The sequence below is a fragment of the Salvelinus fontinalis genome, chromosome 2, assembly GCF_029448725.1.
Source record: "Salvelinus fontinalis isolate EN_2023a chromosome 2, ASM2944872v1, whole genome shotgun sequence".
Taxonomy (NCBI): domain Eukaryota; kingdom Metazoa; phylum Chordata; class Actinopteri; order Salmoniformes; family Salmonidae; genus Salvelinus; species Salvelinus fontinalis.
Window position 1 is genome coordinate 91,462,998 of NC_074666.1, and position 15,021 is coordinate 91,478,018.

Below are 15,021 nucleotides of genomic sequence, written 5' to 3' on the forward strand. Positions count from 1 at the left end.
CTGTCCTCTCTCTGTCCTGTCTCTGTCCTCTTCTGTCCTGTCTCTGTCCTCTTCTGTCCTGTCTCTGTCCTCTCTCTGTCCTGTCTCTGTCCTATCTCTGTCCTCTCTCTGTCCTGTCTCTGTCCTCTCTCTGTCCTGTCTCTGTCCTCCCTCTGTCCTCTCTCTGTCCTGTCTCTGTCCTCTCTCTGTCCTGTCTCTGTCCTCCCTCTGTCCTCTCTCTGTCCTCTCTCTGTCCTCTCTCTGTCCTGTATCTGTCCTCTCTCTGTCCTCTCTCTGTCCTCTCTCTGTCCTCTCTCTGTCCTCTCTCTGTCCTCTTCTGTCCTGTCTCTGTCCTCTTCTGTCCTGTCTCTGTCCTCTCTCTGTCCTGTCTCTGTCCTATCTCTGTCCTCTCTCTGTCCTGTCTCTGTCCTCTCTCTGTCCTCTCTCTGTCCTGTCTCTGTCCTCCCTCTGTCCTCTCTCTGTCCTGTATCTGTCCTCCCTCTGTCCTCTCTCTGTCCTCTCTCTGTCCTGTATCTGTCCTGTCTCTGTCCTCTCTCTGTCCTGTCTCTGTCCTCCCTCTGTCCTCTCTCTGTCCTGTATCTGTCCTCCCTCTGTCCTCTCTCTGTCCTCTCTCTGTCCTGTATCTGTCCTCTCTCTGTCCTTTCTCTGTCCTGTCTCTGTCCTATCTCTGTCCTCTCTCTGTCCTGTCTCTGTCCTCTCTCTGTCCTGTCTCTGTCCTCCCTCTGTCCTCTCTCTGTCCTGTATCTGTCCTCCCTCTGTCCTCTCTCTGTCCTCTCTCTGTCCTGTATCTGTCCTCTCTCTGTCCTTTCTCTGTCCTGTATCTGTCCTCTCTCTGTCCTCCCTCTGTCCTCTCTCTGTCCTGTATCTGTCCTCCCTCTGTCCTCTCTCTGTCCTCTCTCTGTCCTGTATCTGTCCTCCCTCTGTCCTCTCTCTGTCCTCTCTCTGTCCTGTATCTGTCCTCTCTCTGTCCTTTCTCTGTCCTGTATCTGTCCTCCCTCTGTCCTCTCTCTGTCCTCTCTCTGTCCTGTCTCTGTCCTGTATCTGTCCTCCCTCTGTCCTCTCTCTGTCCTCTCTCTGTCCTGTATCTGTCCTCTCTCTGTCCTTTCTCTGTCCTGTCTCTGTCCTATCTCTGTCCTCTCTCTGTCCTGTCTCTGTCCTCTCTCTGTCCTGTCTCTGTCCTCCCTCTGTCCTCTCTCTGTCCTGTATCTGTCCTCCCTCTGTCCTCTCTCTGTCCTCTCTCTGTCCTGTATCTGTCCTCTCTCTGTCCTTTCTCTGTCCTGTATCTGTCCTCTCTCTGTCCTCCCTCTGTCCTCTCTCTGTCCTGTATCTGTCCTCCCTCTGTCCTCTCTCTGTCCTCTCTCTGTCCTGTATCTGTCCTCCCTCTGTCCTCTCTCTGTCCTCTCTCTGTCCTGTATCTGTCCTCTCTCTGTCCTTTCTCTGTCCTGTATCTGTCCTCCCTCTGTCCTCTCTCTGTCCTCTCTCTGTCCTCTCTCTGTCCTGTATCTGTCCTCTCTCTGTCCTGTATCTGTCCTCCCTCTGTCCTCTCTCTGTCCTCCCTCTGTCCTCTCTCTGTCCTGTCTCTGTCCTCCCTCTGTCCTCTCTCTGTCCTCTCTCTGTCCTGTATCTGTCCTCCCTCTGTCCTCTCTCTGTCCTGTATCTGTCCTCTCTCTGTCCTTTCTCTGTCCTGTATCTGTCCTCCCTCTGTCCTCTCTCTGTCCTCTCTCTGTCCTCTCTCTGTCCTGTATCTGTCCTCTCTCTGTCCTGTATCTGTCCTCCCTCTGTCCTTTCTCTGTCCTCTCTCTGTCCTGTCTCTGTCCTCTCTCTGTCCTGTCTCTGTCCTCCCTCTGTCCTCTCTCTGTCCTGTATCTGTCCTCCCTCTGTCCTCTCTCTGTCCTCCCTCTGTCCTCTCTCTGTCCTGTCTCTGTCCTCCCTCTGTCCTCTCTCTGTCCTGTATCTGTCCTCTCTCTGTCCTGTATCTGTCCTCTCTCTGTCCTGTCTCTGTCCTCCCTCTGTCCTCTCTCTGTCCTGTATCTGTCCTCCCTCTGTCCTCTCTCTGTCCTGTCTCTGTCCTCTCTCTGTCCTCTCTCTGTCCTGTCTCTGTCCTCTCTCTGTCCTGTCTCTGTCCTCCCTCGGTCCTCTCTCTGTCCTGTATCTGTCCTCCCTCTGTCCTCTCTCTGTCCTCCCTCTGTCCTCTCTCTGTCCTGTCTCTGTCCTCCCTCTGTCCTCTCTCTGTCCTGTATCTGTCCTCTCTCTGTCCTGTATCTGTCCTCTCTCTGTCCTGTCTCTGTCCTCCCTCTGTCCTCTCTCTGTCCTGTATCTGTCCTCTCTCTGTCCTCTCTCTGTCCTGTCTCTGTCCTCTCTCTGTCCTCTCTCTGTCCTGTCTCTGTCCTCTCTCTGTCCTGTCTCTGTCCTCCCTCTGTCCTCTCTCTGTCCTCCCTCTGTCCTCTCTCTGTCCTGTCTCTGTCCTCCCTCTGTCCTGTCTCTGTCCTCCCTCTGTCCTCTCTCTGTCCTGTATCTGTCCTCTCTCTGTCCTCTCTCTGTCCTGTCTCTGTCCTCTCTCTGTCCTCTCTCTGTCCTATCTCTGTCCTCTCTCTGTCCTGTCTCTGTCCTCCCTCTGTCCTCTCTCTGTCCTGTATCTGTCCTCTCTCTGTCCTGTATCTGTCCTCTCTCTGTCCTGTATCTGTCCTCTCTCTGTCCTGTCTCTGTCCTCCCTCTGTCCTCTCTCTGTCCTGTATCTGTCCTCCCTCTGTCCTCCCTCTGTCCTCCCTCTGTCCTCTCTCTGTCCTCTCTCTGTCCTGTCTCTGTCCTCCCTCTGTCCTGTATCTGTCCTCTCTCTGTCCTGTATCTGTCCTGTCTCTGTCCTCTCTCTGTCCTGTCTCTGTCCTCTCTCTGTCCTGTCTCTGTCCTCTCTCTGTCCTGTCTCTGTCCTCCCTCTGTCCTGTCTCTGTCCTCCCTCTGTCCTCTCTCTGTCCTGTATCTGTCCTCTCTCCTTCCTCTCTGTCCTGTCTCTGTCCTCTCTCTGTCCTCTCTCTGTCCTATCTCTGTCCTCTCTCTGTCCTGTCTCTGTCCTCCCTCTGTCCTCTCTCTGTCCTGTATCTGTCCTCTCTCTGTCCTGTATCTGTCCTCTCTCTGTCCTGTATCTGTCCTCTCTCTGTCCTGTCTCTGTCCTCTCTCTGTCCTGTATCTGTCCTCCCTCTGTCCTCCCTCTGTCCTCCCTCTGTCCTCTCTCTGTCCTGTCTCTGTCCTCCCTCTGTCCTGTATCTGTCCTCTCTCTGTCCTCTCTCTGTCCTGTCTCTGTCCTCTCTCTGTCCTGTCTCTGTCCTCTCTCTGTCCTGTCTCTGTCCTCCCTCTGTCCTGTCTCTGTCCTCCCTCTGTCCTCCCTTTCTCCCTCTCTGTCCTCCCTCTGTCCTGTCTCTGTCCTCTCTCTGTCCTCTCTCTGTCCTGTCTCTGTCCTCTCTCTGTCCTCTCTCTGTCCTCTCTCTGTCCTCTCTCTGTCCTCTCTCTGTCCTCTCTCTGTCCTCCCTCTGTCCTCTCTCTGTCCTCCTTCTGTCCTCTCTCTGTCCTGTCTCTGTCCTCTCTCTGTCCTGTCTCTGTCCTCTCTCTGTCCTCTCTCTGTCCTCTCTCTGTCCTGTCTCTGTCCTCTCTCTGTCCTGTCTCTGTCCTCTCTCTGTCCTCTCTCTGTCCTGTCTCTGTCCTCTCTCTGTCCTGTCTCTGTCCTCTCTCTGTCCTCTCTCTGTCCTCTCTCTGTCCTCTCTCTGTCCTGTCTCTGTCCTCTCTCTGTCCTGTCTCTGTCCTCTCTCTGTCCTCTCTCTGTCCTCTCTCTGTCCTCTCTCTGTCCTCTCTCTGTCCTCTCTCTGTCCTGTCTCTGTCCTGTCTCTGTCCTCTCTCTGTCCTGTCTCTGTCCTCTCTCTGTCCTCTCTCTGTCCTCCCTCTGTCCTCTCTCTGTCCTCCCTCTGTCCTCTCTCTGTCCTGTCTCTGTCCTCTCTCTGTCCTGTCTCTGTCCTCTCTCTGTCCTCTCTCTGTCCTCTCTCTGTCCTCTCTCTGTCCTCTCTCTGTCCTCTCTCTGTCCTGTCTCTGTCCTCTCTCTGTCCTCTCTCTGTCCTCTCTCTGTCCTCTCTCTGTCCTGTCTCTGTCCTCTCTCTGTCCTCTCTCTGTCCTCTCTCTGTCCTCTCTCTGTCCTGTCTCTGTCCTCTCTCTGTCCTGTCTCTGTCCTCCCTCTGTCCTGTATCTGTCCTCTCTCTGTCCTGTATCTGTCCTGTCTCTGTCCTCTCTCTGTCCTGTCTCTGTCCTCTCTCTGTCCTGTCTCTGTCCTCTCTCTGTCCTGTCTCTGTCCTCTCTCTGTCCTCTCTCTGTCCTCCCTCTGTCCTCTCTCTGTCCTCCCTCTGTCCTCTCTCTGTCCTGTCTCTGTCCTCTCTCTGTCCTGTCTCTGTCCTCTCTCTGTCCTCTCTCTGTCCTCTCTCTGTCCTCTCTCTGTCCTCTCTCTGTCCTCTCTCTGTCCTGTCTCTGTCCTCTCTCTGTCCTCTCTCTGTCCTCTCTCTGTCCTCTCTCTGTCCTCTCTCTGTCCTGTCTCTGTCCTCTCTCTGTCCTCTCTCTGTCCTCTCTCTGTCCTCTCTCTGTCCTCTCTCTGTCCTGTCTCTGTCCTCTCTCTGTCCTGTATCTGTCCTCTCTCTGTCCTGTCTCTGTCCTCCCTCTGTCCTCTCTCTGTCCTCCCTCTGTCCTCTCTCTGTCCTCTTCTGTCCTGTCTCTGTCCTCTTCTGTCCTGTCTCTGTCCTCTCTCTGTCCTCTCTCTGTCCTCTCTCTGTCCTCTCTCTGTCCTGTCTCTGTCCTCTCTCTGTCCTGTCTCTGTCCTCCCTCTGTCCTGTATCTGTCCTCTCTCTGTCCTGTATCTGTCCTGTCTCTGTCCTCTCTCTGTCCTGTCTCTGTCCTCTCTCTGTCCTGTCTCTGTCCTCTCTCTGTCCTGTCTCTGTCCTCTCTCTGTCCTCTCTCTGTCCTCCCTCTGTCCTCTCTCTGTCCTCCCTCTGTCCTCTCTCTGTCCTGTCTCTGTCCTCTCTCTGTCCTGTCTCTGTCCTCTCTCTGTCCTCTCTCTGTCCTCTCTCTGTCCTCTCTCTGTCCTCTCTCTGTCCTGTCTCTGTCCTCTCTCTGTCCTCTCTCTGTCCTCTCTCTGTCCTCTCTCTGTCCTCTCTCTGTCCTGTCTCTGTCCTCTCTCTGTCCTCTCTCTGTCCTCTCTCTGTCCTCTCTCTGTCCTCTCTCTGTCCTGTCTCTGTCCTCTCTCTGTCCTGTATCTGTCCTCTCTCTGTCCTGTCTCTGTCCTCCCTCTGTCCTCTCTCTGTCCTCCCTCTGTCCTCTCTCTGTCCTCTTCTGTCCTGTCTCTGTCCTCTTCTGTCCTGTCTCTGTCCTCTTCTGTCCTGTCTCTGTCCTCTTCTGTCCTGTCTCTGTCCTCTCTCTGTCCTCTCTCTGTCATGTCATGTGATGGCATATTGTTGTATTGCAACTAGTAGAAATGAGAGTTTACCAAGATTGGATTTGTTTTCAAATTCTTTGTGGATCTGTGTAATCTGAGGGAAATATGTGTCTCTAAAATGGTCATACATTTGGCAGGAGGTCAGGAAGTACAGGGATATAAACATAGTGTACAAAACATTAAGAACACCTTCCTAATTTAGAGTTGCACCCCCGTTTGCCCTCAGAACAGCCTCAATTCATCAGGCCATGGACTCTACAAGTTGTTGAAAGCGTGTTACAGGGATGCTGGCCCATGTTGACTCCAATACTTCCCACAATGGTGTCCAGTTGGCTGGATGTCCTTTGGGGTGGAGGACCATTCTTGATAGACAGGAAACTGTTAAGCGTGACACACTCAAACCGGCAATTAAATATGTTGTCTTGCCCATTCACCCTCTGAATGGCACACAAACACAATCCATGTCTCAATTGTCTCAAGGCTTAAAAATCCTTCTTTAACCTGTGTCCTCCCCTTCATCTACACTGATTGAAGTGGATTTAACAAGTAACATCAATAAGGGATCATAGCTTTCACCTGGATTCACCTGGTCAGTCTGTCATGGAAAGAGCAGGTGTTCATAATGTTTTGTACACTCAGGTAGCACACAGGAGGACATTTTTCTCTGTTGAGATGGTTTGCTCTCTCTCTGTATGCCCCCCTCTCTCTCTCTCTTTGTCCTCTCTCTCTCTCTCTCTCTCTCTCTCTCTCTCTCTCTCTCTCGCTTTGTCCTCTCTCTCTCTCTGTCCTCTCTCTCTGTCCTCTTTTTGTGTCCTGTCTCTGTCCTCTTTCTCTGTTCTGTCTGTCCTCTCTCTCTGTCCTCTCTCTCTGTCCTCTTTTTCTGTCCTGTCTCTGTCCTCTTTCTCTGTTCTGTCTGTCCTCTCTCTCTGTCCTCTCTCTCTGTCCTCTTTTTCTGTCCTGTCTCTGTCCTCTTTCTCTCTTCTGTCTGTCCTCTCTCTCTGTCCTCTCTCTCTGTCCTCTTTTTGTGTCCTGTCTCTGTCCTCTTTCTCTGTTCTGTCTGTCCTCTCTCTGTCCTCTCTCTCTGTCCTCTTTTTCTGTCCTGTCTCTGTCCTCTTTCTCTCTTCTGTCTGTCCTCTCTCTCTGTCCTCTCTCTCTGTCCTCTTTTTCTGTCCTGTCTCTGTCCTCTTTCTCTGTTCTGTCTGTCCTCTCTCTCTGTCCTTTCTCTCTGTCCTCTCTCTCTGTCCTCTTTTTCTGTCCTGTCTCTGTACTCTTTCTCTGTTCTGTCTGTCCTCTCTCTCTGTCTCTCTCTGTCCTCTCTGTCCTCTCTCTGTCCTCTTTTTCTGTCCTGTCTCTGTCCTCTCGCTCTCTGTCCCTTCTCTGTCTGTCCTCTTTTTCTGTCCTGTCTCTGTCCTCTTTCTCTGTTCTGTCTGTCCTCTCTCTCTCTCTGTCTCTCTCTGTCCTCTCTCTCTGTCTCTCTCTCCCCTCCATTTATTTGGTGAGATGGATCCTGTGTAGTGTTGGGGTTTGCTGTAACCAGACCTCTCTGGACTCTGACTCTCACCCTGCTCCCTCAATCCCCCCTTTGTGTCTGTTGGCCTAAACCCCCCACTACGGAGAGAGGGAGGGAGGGGATGCAGGAAGGGAGTGTGTGTGTGTGTGTGTGTGTGTGTGTGTGTGTGTGTGTGTGTGTGTGTGTGTGTGTGTGTGTGTGTGTGTGTGTGTGTGTGTGTGTGTGTGTGTGTGTGTGTGTGTGTGTGTGTGTGTGTGTGTGTGTGTGTGTGTGTTGGACACAGGAAGGGACGCTGCTGTAACACAAAGGCAAAGGTCGAAACGGGAGAGGTTTAACCACAGATCGCTTTGTGTTCAAAGAGAGAGAGAAAAAACAGAAAGGGAGAATGAGAGAGGAGCGATTAAGAGAGAGAGACAGAGACAGAGAGCAAGAGAAAACGAGAGAGAGACCGAGACAGAGAGCAAGAGAAAGCGAGAGAGACAGAGACAGAGAGAGAGACCGAGACAGAGAGAGAGACCGAGACAGAGAGCAAGAGAAAACAAGAGAGAGACCGAGACAGAGAGCAAGAGAAAACAAGAGAGAGGCCGAGACAGAGAGAGAGACCGAGACAGAGAGCAAGAGAAAACAAGAGAGAGACCGAGACAGAGAGCAAGGGAAAACGAGAGAGAGATAGAGACAGAGAGCAAGAGAAAACAAGAGAGACAGAGAGAGAGACAGAGAGCAAGAGAAAACAAGAGAGACAGAGACAGAGAGAGAGACAGAGACAGAGAGCACGAGAAAACGAGAGAGAGAGAGAGACAGAGAGCAAGAGAAAACGAGAGAGAGGAAGAAGGAGAAAGAGCGATTAAAGAAACTGTCACACTTCACAGTTCAAACTTCAAACTTTTTTAAGGCACTTTAAGTTTCAACGTTTTCCTCTTCTTTAGTTTCTCAGCGTTTCACTGAGAATTACTCAGTTTGGGAAATGTAGATTCCACATTTTAGATGTTGATGGACATTTGAGTGTCTTTTGTTATAGGGCAATTCCATAGAAAACGGAATTCTGCCTTGACTCAGATTTCTCACTTTAAAATGTATGCCAAACAAAAACCATTGATTTTAAAGTTCAACAAACCATACAACTCTATGAACAAGGACGACTGTGAACAATCTCTATGAACAATCTCTATGAACAATCTCTATGAACAATCGACTCAGAAAAATGTCACAAAAACACATTTATTGGAACTGTACAGTAAAATCTCCCTCAGTTTTTTCATCCACATTTTCCAAAACACTCAGTTAAATATCTGCTCTGAATTCAGATCCAACGACGTCTGCAGAGACGTCTGCAGAAAGACTGTCCGCTATGACAGGACACCTTGACTTAAAACAAATATATTTTGGTTATTGAACTACAGTAGGTGAAGTGTAGTGGCGCAGCGGTCTAAGGCACTGCATCTACAGTCCCCGGTTCAAATCCAGGCTGTATCACATTCGGCCATGATTGGGAGTGCCCAAAGGCGGCGCACAATTGGCCCAGCGTCGTCCAGGTTTGGGGTAGGCCGTCATTGTAAATAAGAATTTGTTCTTAACTGACTTGCCTAATTAAATAAAGGTTAAATAACCATTTAAATTAAAAAAACATCCAGAATTACAGTCATGGAATGACATCACGGCTCCCTGATCTGTACTACACAGACATACAGAATGATGGATATGAATATCATTCTCTTCATGGGGATGTATCCTAAATAGGTACACTAAGGTAGAAATATGAAGAATCCTTCTTCTGCATGTTTGGGTATTATTCTACACGCTGGCTATTATTGTAATGAGCTCTGCCCCCAAAACAAGACCGCATGTTGTTGGTCTAAAACAGAAACAGTCCTAGACATCTATGTTTCACAAGTTTGGGCATCACAGTACATCACAGTAGAGTTCACTACTGCACAGTAGAGCAGAGTTTAGTAGTTCTAAAGATATGTGGGTTGGTGATAACAGATTTACATGGAACAAGGCAATGTTTCTTGAACATACAGAAGGCAAATACTTTCTCCTAATCTAAATGTACGTGTTGATATTAGTTGTCAGGGGTCTTTACTTCCACATTATTGTGTTTCTAAGACCCCCTTTTTCCATCTGTTTGACCAGAAATCAGACCCTTTTTCCATCTGTTTGACCAGAAATCAGACCCTTTTTCCATCTGTTTGACCAGAAATCAGACCCTTTTTCCATCTGTTTGACCAGAAATCAGACCCTTTTTCCATCTGTTTGACCAGAAATCAGACCCTTTTTCCATCTGTTTGACCAGAAATCAGACCCTTTTTGGGGTTTTTTTGCAATGAAAATCGTTGAAAAAATGTATATATCCCTTAATTCCTTTAAAACTTAAACTCTTAGCTTTCATTTGACACCCAATTTGACGCGTTCCTGTGAACTTCACGTGTTGCTGCTCCTGGGTCCTTTTACATGGAAACACCCTATAGAGGAGGTGTGTGTTAAATTGGCACATTTGGTTCAGACAGAGAGATACAAAAGAGTGCGGCATTTGTAAAGTCAACTCTTCTTCTTTGGTGCTTTCATCGTCCCTAACGGCTCTCTTTGAAGACTGTCCATGTTGTATTAGCAGCCTGTATCAGGTGTGTGTGTGTGTGTGTGTGTGTGTGTGTGTGTGTGTGTGTGTGTGTGTGTGTGTGTGTGTGTGTGTGTGTGTGTGTGTGTGTGTGTGTGTGTGTGTGTGTGTGTGTGTGTGTGTGTGCGCGTGCGCTTGTGTGTGTGTGTGCGTGTGTGTGTGTGTGTACCTCCAGACAGAACCGTTGTTAGTGCCGAGGCCATAATTACAGACCTACTGTTTGATCTCTCTTTGAGGCCTGATGGCATCACCCTGTAAAGATAGCCCTCATCACTACTGCAGGTTAAAGGGACATTTCACCCTGTAAAGATAGCCCTCATCACTACTGCAGGTTAAAGGGACATTTCACCCTGTAAAGATAGCCCTCATCACTACTGCAGGTTAAAGGGACATTTCACCCTGTAAAGATAGCCCTCATCACTACTGCAGGTTAAAGGGACATTTCACCCTGTAAAGATAGCCCTCATTACTACTGCAGGTTAAAGGGACATTTCACCCTGTAAAGATAGCCCTCATCACTACTGCAGGTTAAAGGGACATTTCACCCTGTAAAGATAGCCCTCATCACTACTGCAGGTTAAAGGGACATTTCACCCTGTAAAGAAATCTATCTTTAGAGCTTGGGAGAGGGACGGGCCAGGTCAGGAAGTTCCGACGCACCCCGAGTTGTAGTCTATCAGGGAACAAAATGTTTTTATCACCTTGTCCATTAAGCAACAGATTCCTCCGATAGGAACATCACTGGAGGACATCCCATGGCTCCTTAAAACATGGACGACAACATCTAAATGCATCCAGTATAACATAGAGCCTTCACAGAACAACCAGCCTCCCCTCTCAATACTCACCTCCTTTGCACCCCAGTATCTCTACTTGCACATTCATCTTCTGCACATCTATTCACTCCAGTGTTTAATTGCTACATTGTAATTATTTCGCCACTATGGCCTATTTATTGCCTTACCTCCCTAATCTTACCTCATTTGCACACACTGTATATAGGCTTTTCTATTGTGTTATTGACTGTGTGTGTGTGTGTGTGTGTGTGTGTGTGTGTGTGTGTGTGTGTGTGTGTGTGTGTGTGTGTGTGTGTGTGTGTGTGTGTGTGTGTGTGTGTGTGTGTGTGTGTGTGTGTGTGTGTGTGTGTGTGTGTGTGTGTGTGTGTGTGTCCTAGCAGGCCTGGGCCATGTAGATTGACCTTTTACTGCTAGCTTCAAAACAACAGTTATCTTTATCTGTAAATGGATTGACTTGGTTTTGTCTAAGTAAAGTAACTTAAATAAGACCAGTTAGTAAGTGTATTCATTTAGTTAAAGCTCAACTATTCAACTGTTATTAACTAACTCACTTATTAACCCTCCCTCCTTGTCCCTCCATCTACCCCTCTCCCTCCCTCTTTCCCCCTCACCCCTCTTCCTCTTCCTCCTCTCCCACTCCCGCTCCCTCTTCCCCCATCCCCCCCCCCCCCCTCTCCCCCCCCCCCCCCTACCTCTGCCCATATATCCTTCTCTCTCCTCCACAGCTTTGAAAAGATCCTTCGACGTCGATGACGTGGACGAGCTTCCTCCCTTCTCCCCCTCCTCCCCCGTTCCCTCCCCCCTCTCCTCCACCTCCCTCCTCAACAAGACCAACGAGGGTCGAGGGTTCCCCACCTCCAGCCACGGCTCCCCTGCCTTCCGCTCCCGGATCAGTCTTGGTACCAACCCCAGCCCCGCCCAGAGCCCTGTATTCAAGTCCCGTATGGTCTCCAGTCTCTCCTTCAACAGAGCCATGAACAGACCCACCATCAACAACAATGGCGGCAGCTCCGGAGGCATCGCCAGAGCCTCTTCTTTCCAGAACAAGTTCAACCCGAAGGGTTTCTCCTCCTCTCTCTCTGGCCCAGGCAGCGACAACGATAGTCTCCATAGCTCCTCTTCTAGTCTGGAGTATTCCATCCAGGGAGGTGGAGGAGAAGGAGGAGGAGGAGGGGTACCTCCAGGCAAGCCAGGGTCTCTGTCCTACTCCACTAGCCCGCAGATGGAGCAGCGTCCCGGGCAGCAGCGTGGCGTGGGCCTGGGGATGGGGAAGCGGTTCTCTTCCCATGGGAGTGTGTTTCACTCTGAGCTAGAGGGGCCTATGGGGCTGGGAGCTCCAGAGCCCAGGGGGGTCAGCCACGGATCCATGCCCAGTCTGGACCTCCAGATCGGGGAAGGAGGAGGCGGGGTGATGGGGGTGCGGGGGGCTGGAGGTGGAGGGGTGAGGTATGGCAACGCCAATGTCGGTTTGAATGGCGGATCGCAGCGCCATTATAACACCAGTCCCTTTGGCAAGGAAGGATGCTACACACCCAATCGGAACCACAGCAGCTACCAGGCCCAGCCCAAACCCAAAGAGACCCAGCGTCTCAATAAGTTCCCCCTGGATCTAGACAGTCTGGTGGGGGTGAAGACGCCCCAGCCCAGCCCCCATCCTCCCCCCTCGTCTGACCCCCCTAAACCTCCCCTCAGAGCCCAGTATCCCAGCAGCCTCTCTGTCTCAGCTAGTCCCTCCCTCAGCAGTCTAGACAGCTCCGGTGGTGACCTCACTCCTCTTCCCTCCGCCAACCACCACCTCTCCTACAACAACAACAACCCCTCCCTCCCCCGCTCTCCCCCACCTACCTCCCCCCCGGGGGCCAAGCCTGTCCCTAAGGTGAGCCAGTCCCCTGTCCCCCTGTCCCCCGCCCAGACCCCCCAGCTCAACCTGCTCTCCCCCAGACCTCAGGTAGGACACCTGGCCCTCTCCACCCCCCTGCCACTGGAGCACACCCAGCCACAGGAAATGATATCAGAGAGAGAAAGCGTGGGTTCCATCCTGCAGAGGATCGCTTCCTTCTCCCGTCCCGAAGCCATGACGACCACCAGGGTTCCAAGCGCCGCGGGTGTTCTGAGCGGGGTTGCCCTTAGCAACGGGGTGAAGAAGGAGAGCCCGCCACGGATGATGCGTCAGGAGCGTGTTTCCTCACCTCCACCATCACCTCTACCTGTGGCGGTGCAGAGACAGGGGCTAAAGAGAGTGCAAGGTAAGCGTTTTAAATGTACATGGTTACTAGCCCAACGCTCATAACCGCTAAGCTACCTGCCGACCACGTAGGTCATTAACTTTTTTTTTTTATAGGAATGTTCCCATGACACCATTACCTTAAACCTGTTGGGGATGGGGGCGCTGTTTAGACTATTTATGCTAATGTGGCTAATTTTTTAAACGGCTTCCCACAAAATCCTTGATCGTACAATATGCATATTATTATTATTATTGGATAGAAAACAGTCTATAGTTTCTATAGGAGTTGAAATTTTGTCTCTAAGTGGAACAGAGCCCATTCTACAGCAATTTCCCTGACATGGAGTCAGATTTGAGAAACGTTGGCCACTTTTCTGAAGTCATTTAAACGGGCACTGTCGTTGCTATGACTATACGGACACTTCTTACGTCTTCCCCTGGATGCCTTTACGTGATGACGATTCCAACGGGCTCGATTGCTCGTTCACAGGCCCTACAAATGAAAAAAACCTTTAGCTAGCAAGTCTTTTCTTGCTGCGTAACGCGCGTGGAAGACACCGACCCTCTCCTGTTCCAAGCGTTAGTTTAGCCTGTTATATTTCTCCGGTCATCTTTTCACTCGTTATAGGAGTTACAAACATCACAAAGTAGTTAATTTAAAGCGTTTTATAGCAATTTATATCCGTTTAGTGCGATTTTGGGACATTTATTTTTGCAACGATGTGAAAAGTTGGGCACGCTTTTCAGTTCATCCCGAACGTAGTTGACATTTCCACATGGCAAGAGGACAGCTTTCCACCAAAAGACGATTTCTCCCAAGAAAGGATCCTTTGCCCAAGATACTGATGGAAGAACAGCTCAAGGTAGGACATTTTTATTATGATAAATCGTGTTTCTGTCGAAACATTTTAGTGGCTTAGGACGCCATGTTTTTTGACGTAGCTTCGCTTGGCGCAAACTGTATTGAAAAGTAAGGATAAATTAAAAAATGTAATAACGCAATTGTATTAAGAATTAAATTGTCTATCAATCCCTGTCCACCCTATATTTTTTAGTCACGTTTATGAGTATTTATGTATAAGAGTAGATCACTGTCTAAGTGGCGCAAGGACGTTTTCTTTACCAGCTTGTCTACATTTCACATTGTCTAACCATGATTTTGGTGGCTAAATATAAACATTTTCGATCAAACTGTATATGCATGTTGTAATGTGATGTTACAGGAGTGTCATCGGAAGAATTCTGAGAAGGTTAGTGAAAAAATTAATATCTTTTGGCGATGTTGACTTTTATCGCTCACTTTGGCTAGAATCAATGCTGGGCTGCTAATTGCTATGTGCTAAGCTAATATAACGATTTATTGTGTTTTCGCTGTAAGACACTTAGAAAATCTGAAATATTGTCTGTATTCACAGGATCTGTGTCTTTCGATTCGTGTATGCTGTGTATTTTTACGAAATGTTTGATGATTAGTAGTTAGGTAAACACGTTGCTCATTGTAATTATTCTAGTCCATTTGTGATGGTGGGTGCAATTGTAAACTATGCCATATACCTGAAATATGCACTTTTTTCTAACAAAACCTATCCCATACCATAAATATGTTATCAGACTGTCATCTAATGAGTTTTTTTGTTGGTTAGGGGCTATAAATATCTTAGTTTAGCCGAATTGGTGATGGCTACTGGTGTTGGTGGACAAATAAAAGATGGTGGATTATGCTAATGTGTTTTTAGGTAATAGATGTACATCTTTACATATTGTGTCTTCCCTGTAAAACATTTTAAAAATCGGAAATGTTGACTGGATTCATAAGATCTGTGTCTTTCATTAGCTGTATTGGACTTTAATGTGTGAAAGTTAAATATTTTAAAAAAATATTTTTTTTGAATTTCGCGGCACTGGTTTTTCAGTGGGGGGGGGGGGGGGGGGGTGTGCCGCTAGCGCCACGCTGATCCTAGACAGGTTAATGTCAAATAGAACTTACCCAGAACTTAAGATACTAAAGGTACCAGACACATTTCAAGAATATTCATGTGATCAGTTTTCTGTGGGTTAGGAGAATATTCCATCAACGTCCCACCAAACATACACAGAACATGGTTGCAATTAAGGCAGACTGGAATACATCTCCATTATGATGTGTATCTCCTTAACCTGTCTAGGCTGAGGGTGCCGCTAGCGGCACCCCCCCCCACCCCCACTGAAAAGGCAGAGCCGCGAAATTCAAAAAAAATATTTTTTTTAAATATTTAACTTTCACACATTAAAGTCCAATACAGCTAATGAAAGACACAGATCTTGTGAATCCAGCCAACATGTCCGATTTTTTAAATGTTTAACAGGGAAGACACAATATGTAAAGATGTACATCTATTACCTAAAAACACATTAGCATAATCCACCATCTTT

At 48.9% G+C, this 15,021-nt stretch overlaps 1 protein-coding gene across 1 annotated transcript in view; it reads left to right on the plus strand.

Annotated features, from left to right (window-relative positions):
• Positions 1-15,021, plus strand: part of LOC129831672 (neuronal-specific septin-3-like) — a 201,696-nt gene that overhangs the window by 48,441 nt on the left and 138,234 nt on the right. Inside the window, exon 2 of the mRNA XM_055895037.1 lies at positions 11,108-12,628. Within this exon, the coding sequence (XP_055751012.1) occupies positions 11,108-12,628 (1,521 nt within the window). The remainder of the gene's footprint in view (positions 1-11,107; positions 12,629-15,021) is intronic.